Below are 24,455 nucleotides of genomic sequence, written 5' to 3' on the forward strand. Positions count from 1 at the left end.
CAACTTAACCATCAAGATGAACTGCAAGCTGTAAGTCATTAATTTCTCATTACTCTTGGGCACATTGATGTATTTTGGCTTCCTGGTGAGTTAACCTGTTACCTGAAGGTTTATCTGAGTAGTAAGGATGTTTGTGTTTGGTTTATGTTGGCTTTAATGATTTGTTCAAATGGTTACAGGCTCCAAGTTATTGTTGTAAGCTGGAGTAATGGGTTGGGTTCTGATATCTTCAGTCTTTCATGGTCTGAGTGAGCAGAGGTGCATACTGGGATACAGAGCTGTCTGAAGTCTACAGGTCTGTAGACACGCCCCCTTAGGGGAAACCGAGTGTTTGAGAAACTGTTGTGATGTCAGTTACATGGACTGGAATGTTCTTAAAGATGGAGACAGGGATTCAGAAGGAGAAACACCAGGGGGAGATGAGGAGGCTCCTCATCTCAACGACTAAAACACAACTTCAGTCTGACACAGAGAACCATGGAACACATTCAACAGTCCCCTCCAGGCATCGTGACTCCTCAGGAACAGTTTGATTTCCAAGAAGGTCTTATTTGGGGCCATCCCCATATGGATCCTGCTCCTCAAGAGCCACCCCCCTCCACTGGGTGGTCTTCTGAACAGATGACCTCCTTCCTGTCCTCAGGCTGACTAAAGCTGCACCGTTTGCATCTGTAAAGGCCCCTCTTTCAGGAAACCACTGGACTACAAAGACATGACTTCAGAGACGTTGAATCAACCTGGGACACATTTTGGAGACGCCAAGCATAATCCTTCACCAATGTGGGACGCCACTGAAGAATGTTGTACATAATTTACATCTCTGGAGACATTGGTTGTTCTGTTATGGGTGCCCTGGCAGGAGAGCTGGGAGGGTGATGATGGAATGTTATTTGGCATGAGGTTTTTACCCTGCATGATTGTTTGGCCTTTTATGGCTCAGTGGTGTGTGTGTGTTTGGGTTTGACATGAGATTGATGATTTTTGAGCATCGCTAGGGTTCTACTGTGTGTGTGTGTGTCTCTCTCACTCACACCTGGCATGGGGTTCTACGTGCCTGTCCTGGGTTCTATGTGTGTGTGTGTCCGGCTTGCTTTGACACTGATAATGTTCATACAGGGGTCTGTGTGATTGGCTTGGGATATTGGAATGGTCAACTAAATCATACCTGATGGACTGCCACACGTTTACTTAAGGGCCTCCAGTAGACATGAAGAGCCCTGAGCGACGCTCCGGAGCGATATCCAACACACTGGGCAGGAAGGAGACTCAAGTGTAAAACGATGCAAGCGGCGTGTTCAGATCAGTGACTTCAAACTAGGACTACACCAATCAGGATCAATGGAGGATGGACACCTAAAGGAATTCCACAAGGAGAGTCTGACGTTGGAAAGGGACCTAAATGGATATTCAAGATGACCTTCAGACCTGTAATGAGATGGCTCTTCCTACCTGGCTGGATTGACAGCTAGTGCGCTCTTCGAGCTGAAGTTTTGCTCTTCAGCTGAGGAGGTAAGGAGGTAACTTTCACTGGGGCTTCAAGGTGTAAAGAGGAGAATGTTTCAAAGTGTTCCATGGTACTCTGATGAAGACTGTTGTTGTGTTCCATTGGCTGAGTGGAAGAACCCACACATCTTCCTCTTGGCCTTTCTCCTCTGGGAATCCTGGCGCGATCTTGAAGGATATTCCAGCTCATGTAACTGATGTCACAACAGATTCTCAAACACTTGGTTTCTCCTGAGGGGCGTGTGTATAGAACTGAAGACTTCAGACAGCACTGTATCCCAGCATGCATCTCTTCTCACTCAGACCACACCCCCATGAGTAGGATGCAACAATCTAGAGATGGAGCTGCAGAGTTTTGTAAGTAACGAGGGAGCAGGCAAAGGTGATTAGAACACAATGGAATGTCAAGTCTGTAAATCTTTAAACCATGAAGATGGTTGGATAGTTCAGGAATTGGGCTTCTTTTTATTATGGGCAGTCCTTTCACTCAGATGCCCACTTCTCACTGGAGCTGTACATGTGTTGGCTGGCTGGCATGATTTGCTGTTGGTGATGAGGCGGTCAGGTTGACGTTGCAGGGCTGTGGCCGGCTCTCTGTGAGCTCAACGTTTAGATTTGAATAATCTAGATAATTGCAAAACGTAGACAGTTTGGTATTGAATGATTCCAGGATTTTAGGTTTAAAGTTGTTGTGGGACGTACATGGTAGTTTGGTTCTTCGTACGGTTTTGAGTGATATAACTTGTACACACTGGGTGCATAATAATGTAAAGGTACACTGAATAGTATTAATGACCAACAGCAACAAACAGATCTCCTCAAGGTAAGTCTGTTGGCTGTGTTTTAATGTAGACCATCGCTGGACTTCAGGATCTTCCTCCGTTCAGCTCAAGGTGAGGCGCTGGTTCTGTTTTTTCTTTGGTTGGTTCCGGCCGGAATGTTCGGATTCCAGTCGGACGGTTTGTGAAGTTTCTGAGTGCGGTCACTTGATTTAGTCCCAATGGTTAGCATAGAACGTTGTTTTGACAACCGTAATAAACCAACTGGCAGTTAGTTGGACGGGAGTCCCCTGAGGGAATCTGATGGAACGTTCTGGATTTTATTTGCGTAACCTCGTGACCCTATCTTAAACAATTTGAGTTTGATATTAAATACATAGACGCGTACGTCGTACAATATGTTAATTTCCATACTTTTAACCACGATGACGTGACGGGAATCTCACTGCGTACAAAACGGCGTTCTACTTGCTGGCCCATTTTTGACATCAGTGAAGACTGAAAATCATTTCAAGGTGGAAGATAATTTGACATTTCTTCAACGGAACCCAGCACCAGAATATGGCTGAGTATATTTGATTTAATATTGATACTGCTTAGTGTTCTTTGTTACTTCAGCTTTTGTAGGTTCTAAATATCTGCTGTCATTAATTGCCACAGAAGTTCAACCCTACCCAATGGAATGATGTTAAACAACGACTTTGGTGCAGAGTTACCAACTGGATAATATCAAAGCTAAAATAATGGCCGTCCTTCCCACATATTACAGTAGAAGATACTCTAGAACTGTACAAGGTTAAAAAGGTAACATGTAGTTTGTCCCAAGATGTCTGCCTCCTCACCCAGAGCAAGACCTCCACCTCCTCACCCAGAGCCAGACCTCCACCTCCTGTCAGAAGTCCTCCAGAACAGGTCAGTGCTCTGGTGTGTGAGCAGAGTCTCAAGTCAGTTTCAATGCATGGCCTGAACCACTTCTTTAAACTGGACTGCTCTGTCTTCATTCCCAAAAATGGGATGCTCATGTCTGGTCTCAAGTCTTTTCTAGCCTTGAGTTATAAAATAATAGTTCAATTAATTGTGTAACTCTGTTTCGGATGAGTCAATTAAGTTTATTGGTGGGCAAATGCTGATATAAACCTGCTGCTGTAGCTGAATGGCGAGGCTGAGAGGCTGGGGACCGGAGGCTTGTGGTGCCAGGATGGACCGGAGACTGAGGCTGGAGACCAGGGGCCTGCAGCACCGGACTAGAGGGTAACCAACACCAAGCTCATCTGAAACACCAAAACCAGACCTAAACTACCTTGGATTTTAATCATCTTATGACTTTAAATCTATGCCAAGCTGTGATTTGAGTTAAGTCATACAGGGGTTATGCAAGTCATATGAGCCATTAATGTTACTAGTGCTTCTACGACTGTAGTGGATGAATTGCTGAACGCGACAATCTGCAGATGTTGTCTAATTTAAGTGTTTAAATTAGTCTTCCATTTTACAAGTGAACCTCAGATGCAGGAGGTGGGGTGCGTTGCGTCCCCAGGTGATTTACTGCTGAGACCAACTGTATGTAACCAGACCAGGAATCCATGGCTGAAGGAGCTGATGGAGGAGCCGTGCTGAAGGACCTGATGGAGGAGCGGAGCTGATGGAGGAGCAGTGCTGAAGGAGCTGATGGAGGAGCCGAGCTGAAGGACCTGATGGAGGAGCGGAGCTGATGGAGGAGCCGTGCTGAAGGTCCTGATGGAGGAGCCGAGCTGATGGAGGAGCAGTGCTGAAGGAGCTGATGGAGGAGCCGAGCTGATGGAGTCATGCTGTAGGCCCTGCCTGGTGGAGCTGGTGGAGGCCCTGCCTGGTGAAGGACGTCTGTCGTCGGGTAGATGGAGCTTGACTCTGAAGTGATCATCACACTCACTGCCACTTCTCGCAGAATACTGCTACCACAAACTACCGGCGTTTGTACCATATATACCAGACGACTATATTTGTTTTACTTCCGCTGTTTGTTCCAGACCAGGACTCGGTCTAAGTAGAGCTGCTGGAGGAGCTGAGACGCTGGAGGACTACTAGGAATCGACCAACAAGGATTCCTCGTAAGTTTGTATTTAATTACATGGTTGACTTAAAGGGCAAAATACAGCTGTTACTTTGACATGGGTTAACCAACTACCGCTGTGTTTTCTTACTAGAACGTGTTTCTGGAGCGGAGGCGAGCTGGAAGGGGAGCCGTGAATCTGGAGGATGACCATCACACTACCAACAAGGATTGTACGTTTGTAATAACCAACCAACCAAACAAACAAAAAATAAAATTAAAATAAAGGGCTTAAAAATAAGAGAAACTGCGTGTTTGTTACCAGACTTCAGGGTCGGACTCGCACTGTTTTTTTCCAGACCAGGACTCTGGCTGAGGAGAGCTGATGGAGGAGCCAAGACTCTGGAGGACGACATCACTCTACCAACCAGGATACTCGTAAGTTTGCATAAAATAAACGGAGTGGACTTGTTGTAACGCAGCATTAGTTTGTCCAGTACAAGTTACGGCATACTACTGTGGTTGTTTACCAGACAAACTACTGCTGCTACTTTGTTACGCGCCATTAGAGCCCAACTACTCCTGTGTTTGTTACCTTACATTAGAGCCCAACTACTCCTGTGGCTGTTACCTTACATTAGAGCCCAACTACTCCTGTGGTTGTTACCTTACATTAGAGACAAACTACTACTGTGTTTCTTACCTTACATTAGAGACAAACTACTACTGTGTTTCTTACCTTACATTAGAGACAAACTACTACTGTGTTTCTTACCTTACATTAGAGACAAACTACTACTGTGTTTGTTACCTTACATTAGAGACAAACTACTACTGTGTTTCTTACCTTACATTAGAGACAAACTACGTTTGTAACCAGACCAGGAATCTGGAGGACTGATGGAGAAGCCGTACAACTGGAAGGCAAATTCTGAGGACAACCAGGACTCTATCTGACTATCTGGACATAGTGGACTAGGTAGGGGGTTGGGGGTTCAACTCTAAAACCAATGTTGCCGGGTAAAAGTCTTCAGAATACAGTGATGCGTCCTTGTGCAAGGCGCCCTAAAGCCTGCCTGCTCCTTAATGACTTATCTTCGGTTCAGATAATGTTGCATCTTTTGAATATTGAACCTAATCAATGTCCTTGTTTTGTCCGGGCAGATACACCTGAGCTGAACCTCGCCTGATCCTGTTTGGCCGGAGGTAGACACACCTGAGCTGAACCCGCCCTGATCCTGACATCCTGCTGGTCCCGTCTCCTCAGTTTATCTGAGCCTCGTCCTCCAGAAGATCTGCTGAGCTCAGCAATCTGAGGCTGATGGATCAATGACCTCCAGTGGGAGTGATCTTCTTGAACCCACATGTAACCGTGCTTCCACACGCCTTTCCCTCACGTCTGTCACTAACCTCACTACTTCACTACTCTCTACTGCTTCCTCTTTTCTTCCTTCTCTGTGGTTCAAACCTTTACACTGAAGGCGCGTCTTCCTGCCCTCAGAGGGTTCAGCGTTAGGGTTGAGAGTCAGGGTTTAGAGTCAGGGACAGAGCTGGTCAGGGAGGACTGCTTTTACACAAACCTCTTCACTTGCTTTCGGAATGGTGCTGACATTTTGAAAAGATTAATTTGGGAAAATGTTTTCCTCTGCATTCCTTCACAAAATTGCATCAAACTTCTGTCAAGTGTTTTTGTTTATATATTAAAATCCCACATTGACTTCTACATGTTTGGTGCGGTTCATTTAATTGTCATTTAACTTGGTTAATGTCAAGCTAAACTCCTGCAAAATATTTAAAGGACCATTCCGGTATTTTGATCATTGAGCCCCCTTTCTGGTTTGTTTAGGATGAAATGGAGTGGGTGACACCGAAATTTGAACTATTAGTCCTTTCTCGGGTATTTGGCTCATTTTGAATCGCTCCTGCCTGTTTCACAATGGTTGTCTGTGTGCATACACAAACCTGTCAACCCAGCAACCCTAAACGTTCGTTTTCAAAAATGTGCAAGTAACCGAGTGGTTAGTGGCATTCGTGAAGTTAAAAAAATAAAATAGAATAAAATATACTCACATTTTTTGACTCTTCAGAGCACGGATCCACAATGAATTGCGCGTACTTCCAAATTCAAAGTTAATGGGGATCAGTCAACGGGCAGAGGCAGTGGGCACGAGGCGCCTCGTGCCCACTGCCTCCCTCCGCTGAAGGCTCCGTCAAAACGTTGAACATTTTTCACATTTTTCGCCAGCGACGGATCCGTCCTCCAATCAGATCACGTATGCAAATTTAAGCACTGTGACACTACTCTGGCTCTGACGACCCTGGAAAGCTCCCCCATCCGTCAGCCACGCCTTCTGACGTCCTTTGACTGACGGTGAAGTGGGCACGAGGCGTCACCAACAAAGTCCTCAGAAAACTTCAATATGTCCAGAACTCAGCTGCACGCCTCCTCACTGGTACCCGCTCCAGAGAACACATCACACCTGTCCTCCGTGAACTCCATTGGCTTCCATTTAAACAACGAATCAACTTCAAAATCTTACTCGTCACCTACAAGGCCCTCAACAGCCTAGCCCCCCCTACCTTGCTGACCTCCTCCATCACCGCGCCCCCTCCCGATTCCTCAGTTCCATCTCTACCAACCTTCTACAAGTTCCACGGACAGAGCGCCGGACTTGGGATGATCGGCCCTTCTCTGTTGCTGCCCCAAGCCTTTGGAATTCACTCCCCTCCCACATCAAAGTCTCTCCAACCCTCTCTTCTTTCAAATCTGCACTCAAAACATACCTTTTTAAACTAGCCTTCCCCACCTAACTCCCACCTTATTCTTCATGTTTAACCTCTGTTTTTCTTTTTTTCCTAGTCTGTCTTACATAGTTTTGATAGGGCAATATGTAAAGCGTCTTAGAGTACCATATTAAGCGCTATATTAAAGGCCCACTATGCAACTTCGGGAATTTCTTCGCTTTTTTCTTGGTTTTGGCACGCACATTTCTCTACACAGCGCCCCCTTCAGTTTCGTAGTAGATATTTTACAACACTGTCGTAACAACTCGTTGACGACCCTTCCCCATGCACTTCTACGCGAGGCATGTGCATTTGTTTTCAAAGAAGCCGGCGAAGGCGTGGAGCCATGTCCGAAGTAGATGTTCATAAAATGTAGGCAAGGTTATGCATTTTTAAAATTGTGAATTTGTATTGCAATAAACATAAAGCCATCCTTTTTTATAGTTGACGGGGAGAATTTATATCCTAGATTATAATTGTTTTATCTTATGTTGAACAGAACAATCAGTGTGAGAGTGTTGGCCAACATAATAATCTAAATAAACAAGAACCTGGATTCGGGGATTCAGTCTGTATCTGGGGGACGAGACAGACGAAAAGCAAAACATCAATGGAAACAAAGGTGTTTATATGGTTGCAACCAACAAGCAAGCTAGAAACATACAGGGCTCACAACAAAACGGTCGAGAAAACAATTTTTACAGGGCTCACAACAAAATGGTTGAGCAAACACATTTGTACAGAGGCTATCAACATCAAGAATACCACGAGGACAAAGTTCACCCAAGGGTACTTTCAATTTCAAAAGCAACACGGCCAAATCGGAGTCTGATTTGCAGTCTTCTTTTTCTTTCAGTTCACGCTATTCCTGAAAAGCTTGCCCAACGTTTACTCGTGTCTGGCCTCTCTGTCGGTCAGTCTCCCTTTTCTCTTCTTCTGTTCCTCCGACATTGGGTTTCTCCGTCTCTTTTTAGTCGGCTGATATATGATGAATGTAACAATCCCTTATTTACTTGTGTTTATATCGAGCCGGTTCCGTGTTTGGGGGTCTGTGCCGTAAAGCAATTCGTTACTTCGCGAGACCCGAGACTCCCGCGAGAGTGGGCGGCGGGTCGCCGGCAGAAACATATTCCTTTTCTCCGCCAAGATGCGCAAGTGGGAGTCGAAACAACGACAATCGAACAAAAATGTATAATGGAACCATCGCAATGACTCCTAGCCTGCTACAGTCGCCTCTTGGGTCCCTTATCAGTCGATTGATCCATGATGAATGCAACAATTGCCTCGCAACTGGCTGTTTATATCTAGCCGGTGCCATGTTTGGGTGTGTGTCTGTGCCGTAAAGCATTTTCGAAACTACAATCTGACTACATTTTCGAGGATACTTCCGCTGCGTCACATCCGGAATGTCCCGGTCCGAGCAGATCAAGTTGCATATGCGCTTTTTCACTGTAGAGACGACATGGGTAAATGACACACCCACCAATCGACCCAGAAATGGATGCAGAACCATCAGCATAACTCTCAACCTGCATACTTAATGTAATTTTGGCTAAAAAAGTTGCATAGTGGGCCTTTAATTTCATTTATTATTATTAAGTGCTAGAGAAGGTTGTTCTTGCCCAGTCGTCGTGACGTCACGTGCAAAGTATGAATAGGATGCTTATTTTCGAAAGAGGCCAGGATGTGGGCGGAGTTAGGACAGTTACGGGAAAGATTATTCGCGTGCCTGTACATCTTGGCTCTTGTTTTGGTCCCACACGTCCTAGGCTGAGGGAGGATCCTGAATTATAGCGTTCACCCGGTCTACCCCGATTTTATTTCCGGTCTCTTTGCTATGAGCAGTGTACGCAAGAACCGTCCCCGGGGAAAGAAGTGGACAAACCCCTTAACGGTAGTGGATATCCCTCTTCCAGAAGTCCCGCCCTCTCTCTAGCTCTCGCCTCTTAACCCATGCAACTGACAGTCCCGCCCTCTCTATTGCCAATAACGCCCATTCAGAATTCATACAAGCCTGAGATGAGAACTCCTGTGAAAGAGGTAACAGACAGTGGATGTTGAGGTCAGTCATGCCTGGGAAGTGGAGCACGCTGCTTCTTTGGAATTCCCTCTACATCTTTATTTTTCTGGTCGATGGAGCAGTGTTCATCACACATAATGAAGATATGCAGAGGGTAAATATAGGCTATCATGTTTAGATCTGAACTGGACTACATGTGTGCGGAAACTATTAAATACCTAACATTTTATTGAGTGTAGCCTACTTGTTGAGGACATTTAAAAGACCAGACGTTTTTTTAAAGTCAATCCTTAAGAGTAAGCTACGGCCACACCAAACGCGTTACGCGCGAAGAGTTTGTTTGCTCCCAACTGGGAAGTATCAGCGGTCCACAGGGAAACGGGATTTGGTACCATGCAATTATAGGCCATGGGTGTGCAAGGGACTGTATGGGGTAGTCTACGCAGCCAGTTGCATAGGCCTACTTATAAATATATATTTTTTAAAATATTACATTTGGTTCCAGAATAGATGACACTTATATTGCGCATTCCACTTGAACTAACATTTCAACGTTGTGTATGTTTTTGTTACATAGCCTACATAGAGCGATTTTCGACCTTTTGACATCTTATGTTAATTACTAATTCCATTACATCCACCTTGTATGATTTTCGTTTTTCCTACGGTAGTTAAATAAGAAATGCAGGCTATAAGATAACTCAAATGAATAAAAAAATTGTATCATGCTGTTGAAATGAAGGGTGATAGGCCTACTACTCCTTCTGATACCGTTTTAACGTTCACGTAATTTTCCAGGACGCTGAGGCTGTTGCGAGCCCCATTTCTCGTCAGGTAGGAGACATTGATAAGGCAACATGATAACATGTACTAAAACATATATGTAGAAATTGCTTTATTATACTTTTAATGTGCTTTAATTTTATTCCAGAAACGTAGTACAAACAATGCAAAGGTGAGACATCCTGGGAAACCAATATATTAGAGATACTTCACATTATTATGTATATATTTTCTCGATTTTATTTATTTCACCCACTCTGTTCAGATGGTGGAGGTGCTCAGTGTCACAGTACACTGTACGGTGGCTTCTCGGTTTGCTCACACAGTCATGACCTCCAGTGCTTTGAACAAAGCCAACTCCTCCCAGGAAATATTCTTCAAGGTGGACCTGCCCAAGACGGCCTTCATCACCAACTTCACCATGTGAGTAAGAAGGCAATTTAATTTTTTTTGTTTTGCGTTTTGATCGTTTGATAATTTTTTACCTTTCATGCTTCTTTATGTTTTCCCACTCTTAGGGAGATTGAGGGTCAGGTCTATATTGGGAAGGTGAATGAAAAAGAGAAGGCTAGGAAGCAGTATGACAAAGCAGTGTCTAAAGGGCAGACGGCTGGACTGGTCAAGTAAGTCACGGGTCACAACATGAATTCTAGTCTCAAACTAGACGACTTTCAGAGACATGGCGGTGAGGTCCTTCACATATTGTCTGTTGCAGAGCTTCTGGAAGGACGATGGAGACGTTCTCTGTATCCGTCAACATTAGAGCCAAGAGCAATGTGACCTTCATCCTGACCTATGAGGAGCTTCTTCAGAGGAAATTGGGCCAGTATGAGATTCTGACCCGAATTAACCCCAAACAGCTGGTCCAGAACTTTGAGGTGAATCCAAGTTCACAATCCCTTAAGTTTCCCTGTGCTCGGTATACTTTCACTAAATAGTGTGTGTGTGTGTGTGTGTGTGTGTGTGTGTGTGTGTGTGTGTGTGTGTGTGTGTGTGTGTGTGTGTGTGTGTGTGTGTGTGTGTGTGTGTGTGTGTGTGTGTGTGTGTGTGTGCAGATTGTGGCTGATATCTATGAGGCCCAGGGCATTGCCTTTGTGGAGGCCGCTGGAACCTTCCTTTCCAATGAACTCCTCCCACTGGTGGAAAAAACTGTCACAGACAATAAGGTATAAGAGAAGCTTCTCAAACGTTTCAGTGTCAATATATTTATATGATATATTATACATCAGTTATATTTATAAATGTAGTCAAAACCGGTCTGCGTTTCATGTACGATGGGGTTTCCATGCTATTCAAACCATCACATTTGAGCATTAACTAATACATTGGTCGCTCAGGCACACATCTCCTTCTCGCCCACGCTGGATCAGCAGAGGAAGTGTCCAGAGTGTGATGGGTCTCTGATCAATGGGGATTTCATCATCAAGTATGACGTGAAACGAGCGTCAAGCCTAGGAGACATTCAGGTCTGCTGTCAACAAATATATGAAACACAATGCTGACTTTAGTGGAGCAACATAGACCAGTTTAAACTGATCAATTCCACTTTTGTATTGCTACCTCCAGATCGTGAACGGATACTTTGTGCATTTCTTTGCTCCTCCGGATCTCCCCCGCATCCCAAAGAATGTGGTGTTTGTCATCGACAGGAGTGGGTCAATGTCAGGCACCAAGATGATCCAGGTACAGTGTGTGTGTGTGTGTGTGTGTGTGTGTGTGTGTGATATTTAGAGATTTGAATACACGTCTTCCCTTAATTGTTAAAGGTCTAACCGTAGATTGTAAATGCTCTTCAGACCCGAGAGGCAATGCTGGCCATTCTGCAAGACCTACACCATGAAGACCATTTCGGCCTCATCCAATTTGACCACACCATTCTCCAGTGGAAGAATTCTCTTATGAAGGCCACGAGAGAAAATGTGACCAACGCAATGGAGTATGTCAAGAGAATCAGGGATAGCGGAAGTGAGATTCAAACTGAGAATATCAAATCCGTCACACGCCTGTGACGTCTTCACAATTTAAATTTCAACTCCCTTTTTCTTAATTAATAAAAAGAGAAAAAATTACATGAAGTGCCATGATCTTCCTCCCCTCACAGGTACGAATATCAACGGCGCCGTGTTGAGAGCAGTGGACATGTTGAAGCGGGAAAAGGGAGGCACACAGACAAGTGTGGACATGATTATCTTACTGACTGACGGAATGCCCAATTCAGGTGAGTTCATGAGAAGATATGCTCACATGAAAACAGTTATCATCCTCAAAAGTCAAACAGAGACATTTATCAATTGTGACATTCTTGAAGTTTGGAACTCTTTCGTTCATATATTTTGTATAGGTGTTCAACAACAGGGATACAAAGTACAGGTGTGAGTGTTGACATGGCAAACTACAAATCATGGTTTAGGCCCCGTCCACACGAAGCCGATTTCATGGCGAAACCGCAAAGGTCTTGTACGGTTCGGCCTTCCGTCAACACGAAGCCGGCGAATCCGCTGACCGAAACCGCAAACTTCTGAAACCACCCTCGGAGGTGGTTTCAAATCTACCCGGTTTCGTTTTGGATTCGTGTGGACGCCTGAAACCGTAAACCATGACGTCATCGCCCTACCCCTCGACCCTCTAGCCAATGACTGTTAAGCCCGCGGAGTCTCAGAACTCACAACAACAAGGATTTCTGTTGCAGAAGCAGCGCCCCTTATGGGCCAGGCATGTGTGCTACAGCGTTTCTACAGATCTACCCGGTTTCGCTTGGCTTCGTCTTTACGGAGATACTGCGAAACCGGATAGATCGAAACCGTAACGGTTTCGGCTTTGTGTAGACGGGGCCTAACCTTTGTGTGGGCCAAACCCATCCGTTAATCTGTGGTGGTTGTGCCGTTCTGCATGTGTGGTTGGATTGGCTGCCTGCAGGGGAGAGCTCCCTCCCAAAGATCCAGAACAACGTGCTCAACGCCATCGGTGGTAACATGTCTCTGTTCTGCCTGGGCTTTGGGGAAAACGTGGATTACTCCTTCCTGGATGTGATGGCCAAACAAAATAAGGGACTGGCACGCAGGATCTATGAAGCCTCGGATGCAACCCTTCAGCTGCAGGTGAGGTGACTGAACTAGAAAACAAATACCAAGCAAAGAATTGATGAACAAACAAGGGAATTTTGAATTATGGGATGCATCCAATGTGAGCCATAAAATGTCCTGAACAATGTCGAAATATTGTCAGAGAATATCAGCAATGATCACATTCTCCTTTTTAGAGAAAACTGAAATGGGACAACATCAATAGTTGCACCATTTATTTACATACATACATACATACATACATACATACATACATACATACATACATACATACATACATACATACATACATACATACATACATACATACATACATACATACATACATACATACATACATACATGCGTACTGTAGCAGGCCAGTGGGTGTGGGGTTTCCACGCCACCAAGTTGCACAGATAAAACGACACAACACACAAAGCAGGTTCAACTTATGATGGTTTATTCACCTCGTAAACACAACCAGGGTTGGAAAAGGGTCATTCACCTCCTTAATGATCCAGTCCTCTCTGTCTCTTGCTCCTCCCAACTCAGGCTTGTGGTAGCCTGCTCTCTGCTCTGTGGTAGCCAGATGGGTGCCTGGCCTACCACTCCCCTCACTCCTCCCTGGCCTATGCCACAATACATACATACATACATGCATGCATACATGCATACAAAACAGGGTTAAGAGAGATATTTTAGGTATGCATATAGTGGAGAAAATGTATCCTAATACATTTCGGTTCCCAGGGTTTCTTTGAGGAGGTGGCCACCCCTCTGCTCTCTGAGGTGGACCTGCGTTACCCTGACAACGCAGTGGATTCCTTAACCCCTCATCACTTCAGTCAGTTGTTCAATGGCTCAGAGATCGTGGTGGCCGGGCGGCTGTCTGACAATGACATGGACAACTTCCTGGTGGAAGTGCAGGCTGATGGAGTGAGTTAACATGAATGTTAATAACTAACAGTGCATGAAGTATTTATGTATGTGGGTTTTTAAGTATGGTGTTTGTAAGTATCCAGACCAATTGTTCTGGATACTAGAAGGTAAGGGCAATGACGAGATTGTATACGAGAGTGGGAGGATCCTGTGAAGCAAGGGGGAAAAGGCCATCTGATGGAGAATGGAAACTGAGTCAGACTATAATAAAGCTGTATAATTGTTTGCTCCAACACAAGTAATAATAATAATAATAATAATAATAATAATAATACATTTAATTTAGAGGCGCCTTTCAAGACACCCAAGGTCACCTTACATAGCATATAGTCATCATACATTTTTTAAAAAACAAGACATTGTGGAAAAAATAAATAAATAAATAAATAAACATAAGCAATAAGAAATAAATAAAACAAAAACAAGACAAAACGAAACAAAGAAAAAAACAATCAAAACAGTGATCAGTTGGACGTTGTGTGCGAGTTTGAACAGGTGAGTTTTGAGTTGTGACTTGAAGGTTGTAATGGTGAAGTAAGTGCATACAAACTGTATGTGGTGGTATTTGCCCGCAAATAATGAAATTCACAAGATTCTGTGTAAACAGGGGAATCTTGTTTTGAGACATTGAATTCTTGAAAGTTAAATGTCCTGTTCTTGAGCACGGTGGTGAATTTTGGATCAAACTGGAGAATTGTATTGCTTCGACCCACAGTGTGCAATAGATAGCTCAGCAGGGAAAAAGTTTAATTTGTGTTTAGTTGACATGTTCTGCATACATTCATACGATCGTGAAGGGGGCACTTAATTCTGATTCATAAGTGAATGCTTAGGCTGTGTTCTATTTAATTAAAAATACATCCCCACCTACGTTTACTCTTGCGACTCATTGAAATGTTACTCTGCACTCAGAGTTCAGAATATCACACAGCCATTATTTTTGCTCAGCATTCTTACTGCGCGCCTCGGTCTCTGTGTTTGTGTGGATGCAAAATGAAGTGTAAACACAGAATCTAAACTTGTGGTTTGCTTGTGGGCACTATTGAAAGATACCTCGTCAGGGCAGTTCTTATGTGCTAACTTGTGTTGGACAAAACAAGGTTACAGCTATGGTAGCTACAAAACACTTGTTTGGAATATAATGAACGACAATGGCTCGTCGCTGCCAATTTTGGAACGTGCCTACACCGTGAGAGGGGGTGAGTTAAACAAATGTAGTTTGGTAGGGTTAGGGTTTGATTACATCTCGACATAGACAATATCAACAATTTACCTGGGGTCTTAGCAAACAAAAAAAAAAACCAAATCCTTTTTGATAAGGGTTAATTCTGGCGCTGCCACTAAAGGCTTGCATGCCTTTAAGATTCTAGGGTACTGCTGGCAAGATGTGAAGCAATCTCTTATCCTCGCTTGACCCTGGCCCGGCTGCTGATGACTTCCAGCAGTCCAAAGTGATGTTGTTGTTTTCTCTGTTCCCATTTAAACTTTTCTTCTGCCCCCTTCTTTTTTCCCTTCCCTGTTGTTCCCACTGTTGTTCCCACAGCATGGGAATGACTTCCAGGTGCAGGGAAAAGCCAGGGTGGCTGAGTGGGACCAGATCTATCCAGAGCAGGAGTACATTTTCGGGAACTTCAGTGAGCGCCTGTGGGCTTACCTCACCCTCCAACAGCTACTGGTCGCAAGGTCTGCATTTATTTAATTACATTCTTTACTTTTACTAAATAATCTTTAACGTGAAGGAGAAAATCAAACATATATTTATAATACCAGAGTTATTGATTCCAAATGGGAGAATCTTCAAAATACTACTCCAAAATACTTCTCGTCAAGTTAACCAGCAATTCACAGTCACACACATGAATTGTGTATGGCTGTGATTAAATGTTTAATAAGGAATTAAACGTGTGCGTTAAAATGTGCATACAATAGACCTACTTAAATTATTATGAATGGCCAAAAATCTAATTTCAGTGAGCTGGGTTCACCGGAGGAGAAGAGCAACGCCACGGCCAAAGCCCTGGAGATGTCCCTGAAGTACAGCTTCGTCACGCCCCTCACCTCCATGGTGGTCACCAAGCCAGAGACCGAGGATGGTCCCAGCGGGCCCCTCATAGCAGACAAGCTGACTGAGGGTATGGAGAGCTGAACGAGGAGCAGTAACAGAGGAAGTCTTTGCTGTCTTCATGCATGTGAATCAGGGAGTTTTGGGAAGATTCCCAAACGGCCGCTCTATTCCCGGCTGAACCGGCTGTTTTTTTTCTGTGGGACTGTGTGACCGCGGCCTGTTGTTGGCCGGTCTGGGTCAAAAGGTCCCGGGATACTTATTTGCCCAAGTACGGCCCTGATGATAATGATGTGTTATGTAAGGGGTTCCGATTGTCAGAGCTTGACTATGCCTTTAATGGATATATTTTGGCGATCATGAAAGAGCAATTGGTTTATTATGAATGCAACCATGATGAACTGCCATCACACAAGGACTCCTAAGGCCATATTTTAACAGTCTGAAACGCAAGTGATAAGCGCGAAACGCAAGTAGCGTTGGGGGCGGATCTCTGGCGCTGTTGCTATTGTACCGGCGGATAAATGACTCTTGCGCCTGCCCGACCCAAATCTAAAATGGGTTGGTCTGAAAACTGTAGGTAGGCATAACGTGCAACAAACCAATGAGAGTGCCATCTCCTTTAAGGGCCATGAGCGCATTTGAATTTGACGAGTTGATATTTTGACAGCGCGTTTGCAGTCTCCGATGAGACGGATGCATGACCACATGAATTTCAAACTTCAAATGGCTCAGTCTATGGCCAAATAATAGGCCTAATTCACACATGGAATAGCATTTCTTCTACGACTTCAGAAACACTGAGTCGTCATGCAATTTTCAGCAAAGAGAACTTAACACATATATTAAGTTTGGCGGTCCTGTGGCCGCAACTGTGGGTCGACTTAATGATATGCTGCAATACATTAACAGACATAGTTTCTTACCAGTATATATACATTATCGTTATTGACTTGTGTTATACATATACATGTGTCCCCCTGTTAATATACATTGCCATGGCCTGTATTATACGTAGCGTATTTAGTTTGCGTGTGTTTAAACCAGGGGTGCCCAACCAGTCGATCGCGGTCTACCAGTAGATCGCCGACAGATCCCAAGTCGATCGCGAGGGGTGAAGAAAAAAAAAAAAAAAAAAAAAAATTTTTTTTTTTTTTTTTTTTAATGAAATTAAATTTGCGCGGGACATATACGCGCGGTAGCGCATGTGCTGTTAACAGCAGTTGAAAGCCGTCAACAGTAGTTACACACTCCTAAACGTTGGCATGGCTGAGGGGAAACAAGCTAAGACCTACCATTTTCACCCTGAGTGGGAGGAAGATTATTGATTATCGTTGAGAAGGTGCCGTGCGCAGACGGAATGAAACCCCCACTGAAGTCCGTAGGTTCACGATACAACCCCCCCCCCCGTCAACAATTGTTCTCTACCCCCCCCCCCCCCCCCCCCGGCTTGAAGGTAGGTTTGCTGGTAGATCTCGGGAGGTTGGCTACTTGAAAAGTAGATCTTGGGTCAAAAAAGGTTGGGCACCCCTGGTTTAAACAGATGGGTGTACACAAGTGCGCGCCAAGCATCACCCGCATTCATTCATTCTTCTAAACACGCAATCGCGGTAAAAAATATGTTTCCTCACGATCAAATACTCATCAATCCTAAAATGTATGGCCTTGTACACGATGTCTGTGTCAAGAAAATATGGGTTTGCTGTACAGTTTTTGCAGATGCACAGCTGTGTTTTCCCAAATAACTACTGAGCACGCACTAATGCTGCAACATGTACAGTCCATTGACCCGCTTTCCCCGAGCTTCATCATAGTCAAAGTGTAAAAACTAGCATAGCTAAGATATCATGGCCACCGTCCGCCATGTTTGTTTAGGCTTCAGTAACATTTGGTCATTGCAAGATTGCAATTGAATGAACTACTACAGTGTAAATTCATGCAGCCCCCATGGATTTTTTTTCTTTCCACAATCCACATCATCATCATAATATTTCAGTTATGCTAATCGTTTGCAATCCTGTGTATAGCCTACTGGTGTGTGTAAGATTATGTTGCAGCTCCGACCTGCCATGGTACGTCAAAATAGCAACGGCAACTGCGTCATCCGCTAGTGCGTGGTTTTTTCGATCTGTAAAATAGCAGCATGAATCCTTTTGAGCTGAAGCACACCTCTGCTTTTCCCCGACACGCCTCTCAAACCGCAAGTTTGGTGGTGGGAGTCTGCTGCGGGGAAAAATTTGCTTTACGCCAGTTGCAAACTAGCAACGATGCCTGCTTCAGTGTAGAAAGTAAATTGTGCTGGTTGCAAGATAGTGCCCTTAGTGTTTAAATCCTGGCCTTTGTTTCCATGTTTGTTGTATTTGTACTGATTTTAATATTTCTGATCTCATGTCTACAGGAGAGCGACGTTTTGTGGAGAAGGATGGTATGAATTTGACTGACCATTCACTGGTTTGACAACTTGTTATATCTTGGCTGTGTTTCTATGTATATATTTATATCTCTATTTCTAAATTTGTGACTAGTCAGGGCACAAGCAGCCCCGAAAGACAGTGCTAGGAAAGCCCAAAGCGGTGAGAAGCTCTCCTCACTCACACTCAACACTCACTGTCAACATATCCACATACTGCACACTCTCCACACTCACCACACTTCCCCCCCCTTTCCATTAAATGCTCTCCTTCCACCCCATGTTGTTTAAAGTTTATGATCCCAGGTCTACAAGACAGAGAAAGAGTGCGGAGAGAAGCGTCATGAAAGTCAATGACCATTCACTGGTTTGGCAACCTTTGAATCTTTGCACTTTTCTTACACTTTACATCTATGTTTTTGTATTTGCGGCTTTAGTAAGGTCCAGACCGGCAGCTAGACAGAGGAGTTACGATAATGGTGAGGAGCTCTTCACACTCTACACCCCACACTCCCCAAACATGCCACCATCTCCACACCCTCCACCCTGTCCACACTCTTCACATTATTCCTCAAACTCCGCACTTTTCACATGCACGCACTTTTCACCTCCACACTATCTGCCCTCCTGTAGATGAAGGCAAATGTAACTGTTTTGGTAATATGTAGAAGACCACCGTTTTGTCAACACAGCACTTTTACACAAGCCAATTCTTCCACCAACCCAATCCTGATTTCTGAACATCAGACTATACGCAAAGGGAAATGGCAATCTTGCAATGAACAAATGTTACTGAAGCCTAAACAAACATGGCGGACGGTGGCCATGATATCTTAGCTATGCTAGTTTTAACACTTTGACTATGATGAAGCTAGGGGAAAAGCGGGTCAATGGACTGTACATGTTGCAGCATTATTGGGTACGTTAGTGCGTGCTCAGCTGTGTAGCTCCCTTTCTAAACAGTTATAATGTTATATATGTTGCATATTTCTAATCAATTACAAGTTATGTTTTGCATCAACTCGAGTAAGTTATGTAAGAATTATCCTAACTACAAGAAAGAACGCTCTGCGCCAGTTGCAAACTAGCAACAACACATGCGTCAGTGTAGAAAGTAAATTGCGCCGGAAGCAAGATGGGGCCCCCACTCTCTAAACCCACTATATATTCTTATAAAGAAATAGATACTTAAATATATAATCAATCTGTCAAATTATGTTTGGATTGTCTTGTTTTTCTTGGTACTATCTGTACTTTCTGAATAGTTTTAAGATTTCCAATGCAATAAACTAAATATTTAATATAAATTGTAAGCACTGTTACTGGTAAATATGTTTATATTCATTTTATGTTTGACGGTTATTGAAGGTCAACTTTAAATCAGACTTTTCAATACAAATGCTGATTCCATGAAAGTGCATCACGCAACATGAATATGTTTGTTAATTTCTATATGTATATGAATGGAACTTAATGTTTTTTTTTGTGTTGCTATTAAGTGGATGGAGATCCTCATTTTATGATAGAGCTGCCAGAGAGAGAGGACGCACTGTGCTTTGACATCAACGGATCACCTGGAACCATCTTGAACCTGGTTAAAGACTCCTCCTCAGGTGGGCCACCATCCCTCTCACGCAAATGTTATACACAGGCTTCATTTTCTGAAGAACATCATGCAAAATGGAATTCTAAAACATATATTCCTTTGTAGGTTTTCTGGTTAACGGGAAACTCGTTGCGAAAAAGCAAAAGAAAGCGAGCGCGAGTGGACTCAAGACCTACTTTGACCACATCGGTGTGGACCACCAAGCCCTGGGGGTGAGGCTTGAGGTGACCACTGAGTTCATCACTCTGTCCCAGGACGGTCAACAGGTCAAGCTGCTGTGGTCAGATCAAGCTTCCCTCAAAGGACCAAGGTGAGTAAGATGTCTGCTTATGTTTGTGTCAATTTTCACCTGTGTGTGTGAGTTGACGTGATCCCGTGAGATTTTGGGAGTTTGCAGACAAGAATAACCGGATTGAAGTCTCCTGCAACTATATAAACCTAATTAAAAAAGGATAATGAAGGTTGAGATGGAGGCGCACTGCGGTGATGATAATTTGATATTCGCTTCCAAAACAAAGTGGCTTGTTGAAGGGCAGATTTATTTCAGATAAGGGATGCTCTAAAAACATTGGATAATATTTCTTATAAGAGATTGATATTCAACGTGTTTTTTTCTAACATCAAGGACATCTCGTGGCACTCTGAGAATCATGTGTAAAACATTATCAAACGTGTATAATAGGGTAATCAAATAGGAAAGGTTGATAATTGATTATTATTAGGTTGATTATTATTGAATAAAATAGCCCAATAAGATAACCGGTTAATACATTTGTGCAATCATCGATGCACAAATAACGTATTACTGCCTTAACTTTTATTAGCAATTTAATCTGCCTCTCGTGTTTGTGTATTTCAGTGTGAAGCTTAAGGTGATGAACAACAGCAGTCTGACCGTGACCATAAGGGACTACATCAAGTTTAGAGTGGTCAGGCACACAAAGGTGTGGAGTAAACGGCACTACCATCAGGATTATCTGGGATTCTACACATTGGAAAGTCATCGTGTGTCCCAGGAAGTCCACGGCCTGCTAGGTAAGGCTCTGTCCACTAGGGGGCATACGTTAGCTATCTTTCTACTGAGGCCATCGTAGATGATTTATAAGCACATTACACCTCAGAAGTGTTGGTTTTCATATGGAAATCTGTTGATGCGAAATTATGAAGTTACAGGAAACTGCTCAGAATACCACATATATATTTATAGTATTTTATGCTATAGATGGAAATTATTATGTATTTATTTATGTGTTTCTTTAATAATTACAAATTGTGATCCAGGTCAGTTCTACCATGGGATTGGGTTTGAGGTTGGAGATCAACGTCCAGGAGAGGCTCCTGAGAAACCAGACGCCACCATGTATGTCAAAGGACATCAGCTCAATGTGACCAGGTACACCTGCTACCTTACCCCACTTTATTAGTAAAATCTTTACGTTATGTTTAAAACATTTTTTTGAAACAATCGTGTTTCTTTGTCCTTCCCCGGCAGGAGCTGGCATCAAGACTTCAGGAAGGATGTGCAGAGCGGAGTGCATGTTCCCTGCTGGTTCGCTCACAGTAATGGAACAGGACTCATTGACGGGAGTGCTTCAGATTACATTGTGTCAGGCCTCTTTAAGACTGACAAGTAGGTAGTATCATTGATTACATAGCCAGACACTTCAGGCCGGCTAACAGCCTCTCTATTTCAATCACCTCTCAGTGGCAGCCCAGGGACCACAGGGATTGGAGAAGTTCCATATCCCTGATAAAGGGGCCATTTGGCTAACTTTAATTTCAGCTACTTATTGCATAGGTCTGGTTGAGGAGTTTTAACGGAAGGAGCCACTCATTGGCACTTATGAGTTCAGATCAAGGATCCATCTGTAATCTGTGTACGATATTTCTAAACAAGCGTGTTCTCCATGATATCTGAAATCTTTGGTTGCCTCCAGGGGGAGTTGTTGCTGTAACAATGGAGGAGGAGAATTAGGGATTTAGTAGTAGTACTTATTCCAACTGTTGAAGTGACGACATTAAGCCGATTATCTCAAAGTATTTTTTTAATATTCTCATATTATTTCTAAATTGTATAAAAAGGAAAAACTGTGCCAAAATCTTGTAATGTAATGCAGCACAAATTATGCTTCATTAAAAAAAAATACAAAACCAAAACATTTTATTGTTATTATTAAGCAAAAGTGATTGACAATAAAGAAACTACGACAGATTCAAAAATACTTTGAAAAGGTTTTTATCTTTTATCTAAGGACAAATGATGATGATTTGTGATGATGATGGTTTGAGGTAAAAACCCATGGTTTTGTGAGAATGTCAAGACCTTCGGCAGGGATTTGGAAGAGCTGTGTTTGCCATGCGCTCCGTTGCTGATTAGCTGGTTGATGCTTGTCTCAAAGACCAACTTCGGTTTCCCCAAACAGAGGTTCACAGAATAAATGTTTGCAAATATTTACTCTAAGGGGTCACGTATCAAGAGTTGTTTCTTTGTTCTCCTTGTACTCTTGGGCACCGCTTTTGTCGATAAAACACAAAACACATATTTGACATGACCAGGTTAATTTGGTAAATTCGACTATAATGAATGTTGTTTACATGTTAAACATATGCAGACCATTAAAGAGGAGTGTTAATCCACTTAATCCAGGCATTGTATGTTTATTGAACATACAATGGCCAAAATACAATACACACATTATACAGTATATATATTTATACACACATGACATGTGAGTTGTCATGTTTTCAAGCCTCTTCATCGAAATATTTGAGTATGTGAACTCCTCACTCCACAGTTTGCCAGCCCGTGTTGCGTGTCTGCAGTGTTAGTCCTGAGATCCAGGGCATTTGTGGTGACCCCATTCATGTCGGAAGTTCAGGAGTTGAGAGTGGGGTGACCAGATGTTGCTGATTTGGGGGGGGGATGGTGGCCAGATGAGGTGCCGGGTCCCCAACTAATACTGTCACCTGGACAGAGTCCTCAAGTGGGTTAGATAACATTCGCAGAGTTTGCCTCTCCCAAATTAATTGTGAGTCAGTATGTTCCCAAACAGGCATGATACTGCTGTTGTGGAGAGAAGCATGACAGCTGCAAGTCTGGTTAGGTATTTTTACCATAAGAACTTGTAAGGCTCAGTTATATTGCTTAAAAAACTGTTACGTATATATATCATATCACTTATGTATATGTAATGCAATATTTGATGTGAGTTTTTGAATTTTAAAGAAATACACACATCAAATCTTGCTTTACCTATGCATACAAAATTACAAGATATGTCTTGATAGATAACATAATGACTAGATATGTGTCATAACAACCAATATCTAGATATGTCTTGATATCTAACCTACATGTGTCCAAGGTAATAATATAATGAGTCTTAGTACCTAACCTAGTGACTAGATATGTGCCTTAGTAACTAACCTAATTACTCTTATTCCCAAAGACTAGATGTCTAGGTTACTAACCTAATAAAAAGCCTGGATTCTTAGGGTAGCGATTTCTTAACACCACCCTAATGACTAGAATAAGACCTTGAGTTGGATATCTTAATACACACGCCTTGAACAAGCAAAAGGTAAAGAAACAAGTTGAATTCCTCTGTGGCGATACTTCCCTTTAATAAAAATATATTCTGTAACGGTCAATGCCAAAGACAAGCATTTTTACCGGGCGTTCATTGATGGGGCATTGTGGCCCAGGTTTCAGAGGACGGATACAGAGCTCTCGATCAATACCGGACCAAGTTCAACAAGGTTTATGTCTTGATAGCTAAATTAATGTCCTAACGATGACTTAATGGAAAGCTATGTCTTCATAAAATAAATAGTCTTGTAGCATAATAACATGTTATGTTTGATTTCTCTATTGCGAAACAAGCGTTAATCGTAGCCTATCTGTTTGTTTTACATAACGCAATAGATATTTATTAATAAACATCATGATTTCTAAATGTCCATATGGAATGTTGAATTGGTACTGGTAATTATTGTTATAATAACCATTATTATTGTGAATAATACAATGCTTTCCTTATACGAAGCAAAATTCATGACACAATACTTATTTCCCTGTCATTCCTGTCATTTTCTTTTGGGACTTCTAAAGCAAGAATCTCCTAAACGAGTATTCTTCTGAAACTTTTACTGGGATGTGATCAGTAGGCCCATGTGCAGGGTGCGTGTTTAGGGCCTGCACACGAGGAGTAGGCTATGCATTTGAGAGCGTAGTGTATGTGACTGCATGTGTGCATGTTTTCGTAAGCTTGGGTGATTCGCACCAGATGTGGTTCACTCGGGGTGTCTGCGACAGAGAGGCCGCACTGTACTTCACTGAGCTCGAGTTGTGAAAAGCAAACATGCAACTTCTTTCACACATGGCTGACATTAATATCTCTGCTGTATTCCTCCACCCCACCCACCCTCACTCCGGCCCCACTCCACCCTACCTCCTTTAAAAGAAATGAAGATAG

At 43.1% G+C, this 24,455-nt stretch overlaps 1 protein-coding gene and 1 long non-coding RNA gene across 3 annotated transcripts; both read left to right on the forward strand.

Annotated features, from left to right (window-relative positions):
* Positions 1 to 308: 308 nt before the first annotated feature.
* On the forward strand, positions 309 to 6,017 carry LOC130402003 (uncharacterized). 2 transcript variants are annotated; one of them, XR_008903903.1, is made up of 8 exons: positions 309 to 3,194; positions 3,432 to 3,533; positions 3,855 to 4,152; positions 4,289 to 4,369; positions 4,466 to 4,544; positions 4,671 to 4,749; positions 5,169 to 5,290; positions 5,476 to 6,017. It is a non-coding gene; the product is annotated as an uncharacterized LOC130402003 (long non-coding RNA). The 2 variants fall into 2 exon arrangements; XR_008903904.1 differs by lacking the exon at positions 5,169 to 5,290.
* Positions 6,018 to 9,079: 3,062 nt separating this feature from the next.
* On the forward strand, positions 9,080 to 22,111 carry LOC130402061 (inter-alpha-trypsin inhibitor heavy chain H3-like). Its single transcript, XM_056606156.1, has 23 exons — positions 9,080 to 9,269; positions 9,914 to 9,949; positions 10,047 to 10,070; positions 10,164 to 10,321; positions 10,417 to 10,521; positions 10,614 to 10,776; positions 10,954 to 11,064; positions 11,236 to 11,364; positions 11,465 to 11,581; positions 11,695 to 11,863; positions 12,000 to 12,116; positions 12,815 to 12,996; positions 13,714 to 13,899; positions 15,446 to 15,585; positions 15,874 to 16,034; positions 18,363 to 18,389; positions 18,490 to 18,537; positions 18,812 to 18,853; positions 19,874 to 19,987; positions 20,086 to 20,290; positions 20,840 to 21,015; positions 21,262 to 21,373; positions 21,473 to 22,111. The coding sequence occupies exons 1-23, from the start codon at positions 9,150 to 9,152 to the stop codon at positions 21,612 to 21,614; spliced, it is 2,784 nt and encodes a 927-aa protein (XP_056462131.1). The 5' UTR covers positions 9,080 to 9,149; the 3' UTR covers positions 21,615 to 22,111.
* The last annotated feature ends 2,344 nt before the right edge of the window (positions 22,112 to 24,455 follow it).

Source organism: Gadus chalcogrammus, chromosome 13 (assembly GCF_026213295.1).
Source record: "Gadus chalcogrammus isolate NIFS_2021 chromosome 13, NIFS_Gcha_1.0, whole genome shotgun sequence".
NCBI lineage: Eukaryota > Metazoa > Chordata > Actinopteri > Gadiformes > Gadidae > Gadus > Gadus chalcogrammus.

Bases quoted from the DNA above. Each gene is read 5' to 3' on its own strand.
- LOC130402061 (XM_056606156.1), top strand. From the start codon at position 9,150: ATGTTGAGGTCAGTCATGCCTGGGAAGTGGAGCACGCTGCTTCTTTGG. The intron at 10,522-10,613 runs GTAAGTCACGGG...TGTCTGTTGCAG, and splicing joins CAGACGGCTGGACTGGTCAA to AGCTTCTGGAAGGACGATGG. The intron at 11,864-11,999 runs GTGAGATTCAAA...CTCCCCTCACAG, and splicing joins GAGAATCAGGGATAGCGGAA to GTACGAATATCAACGGCGCC.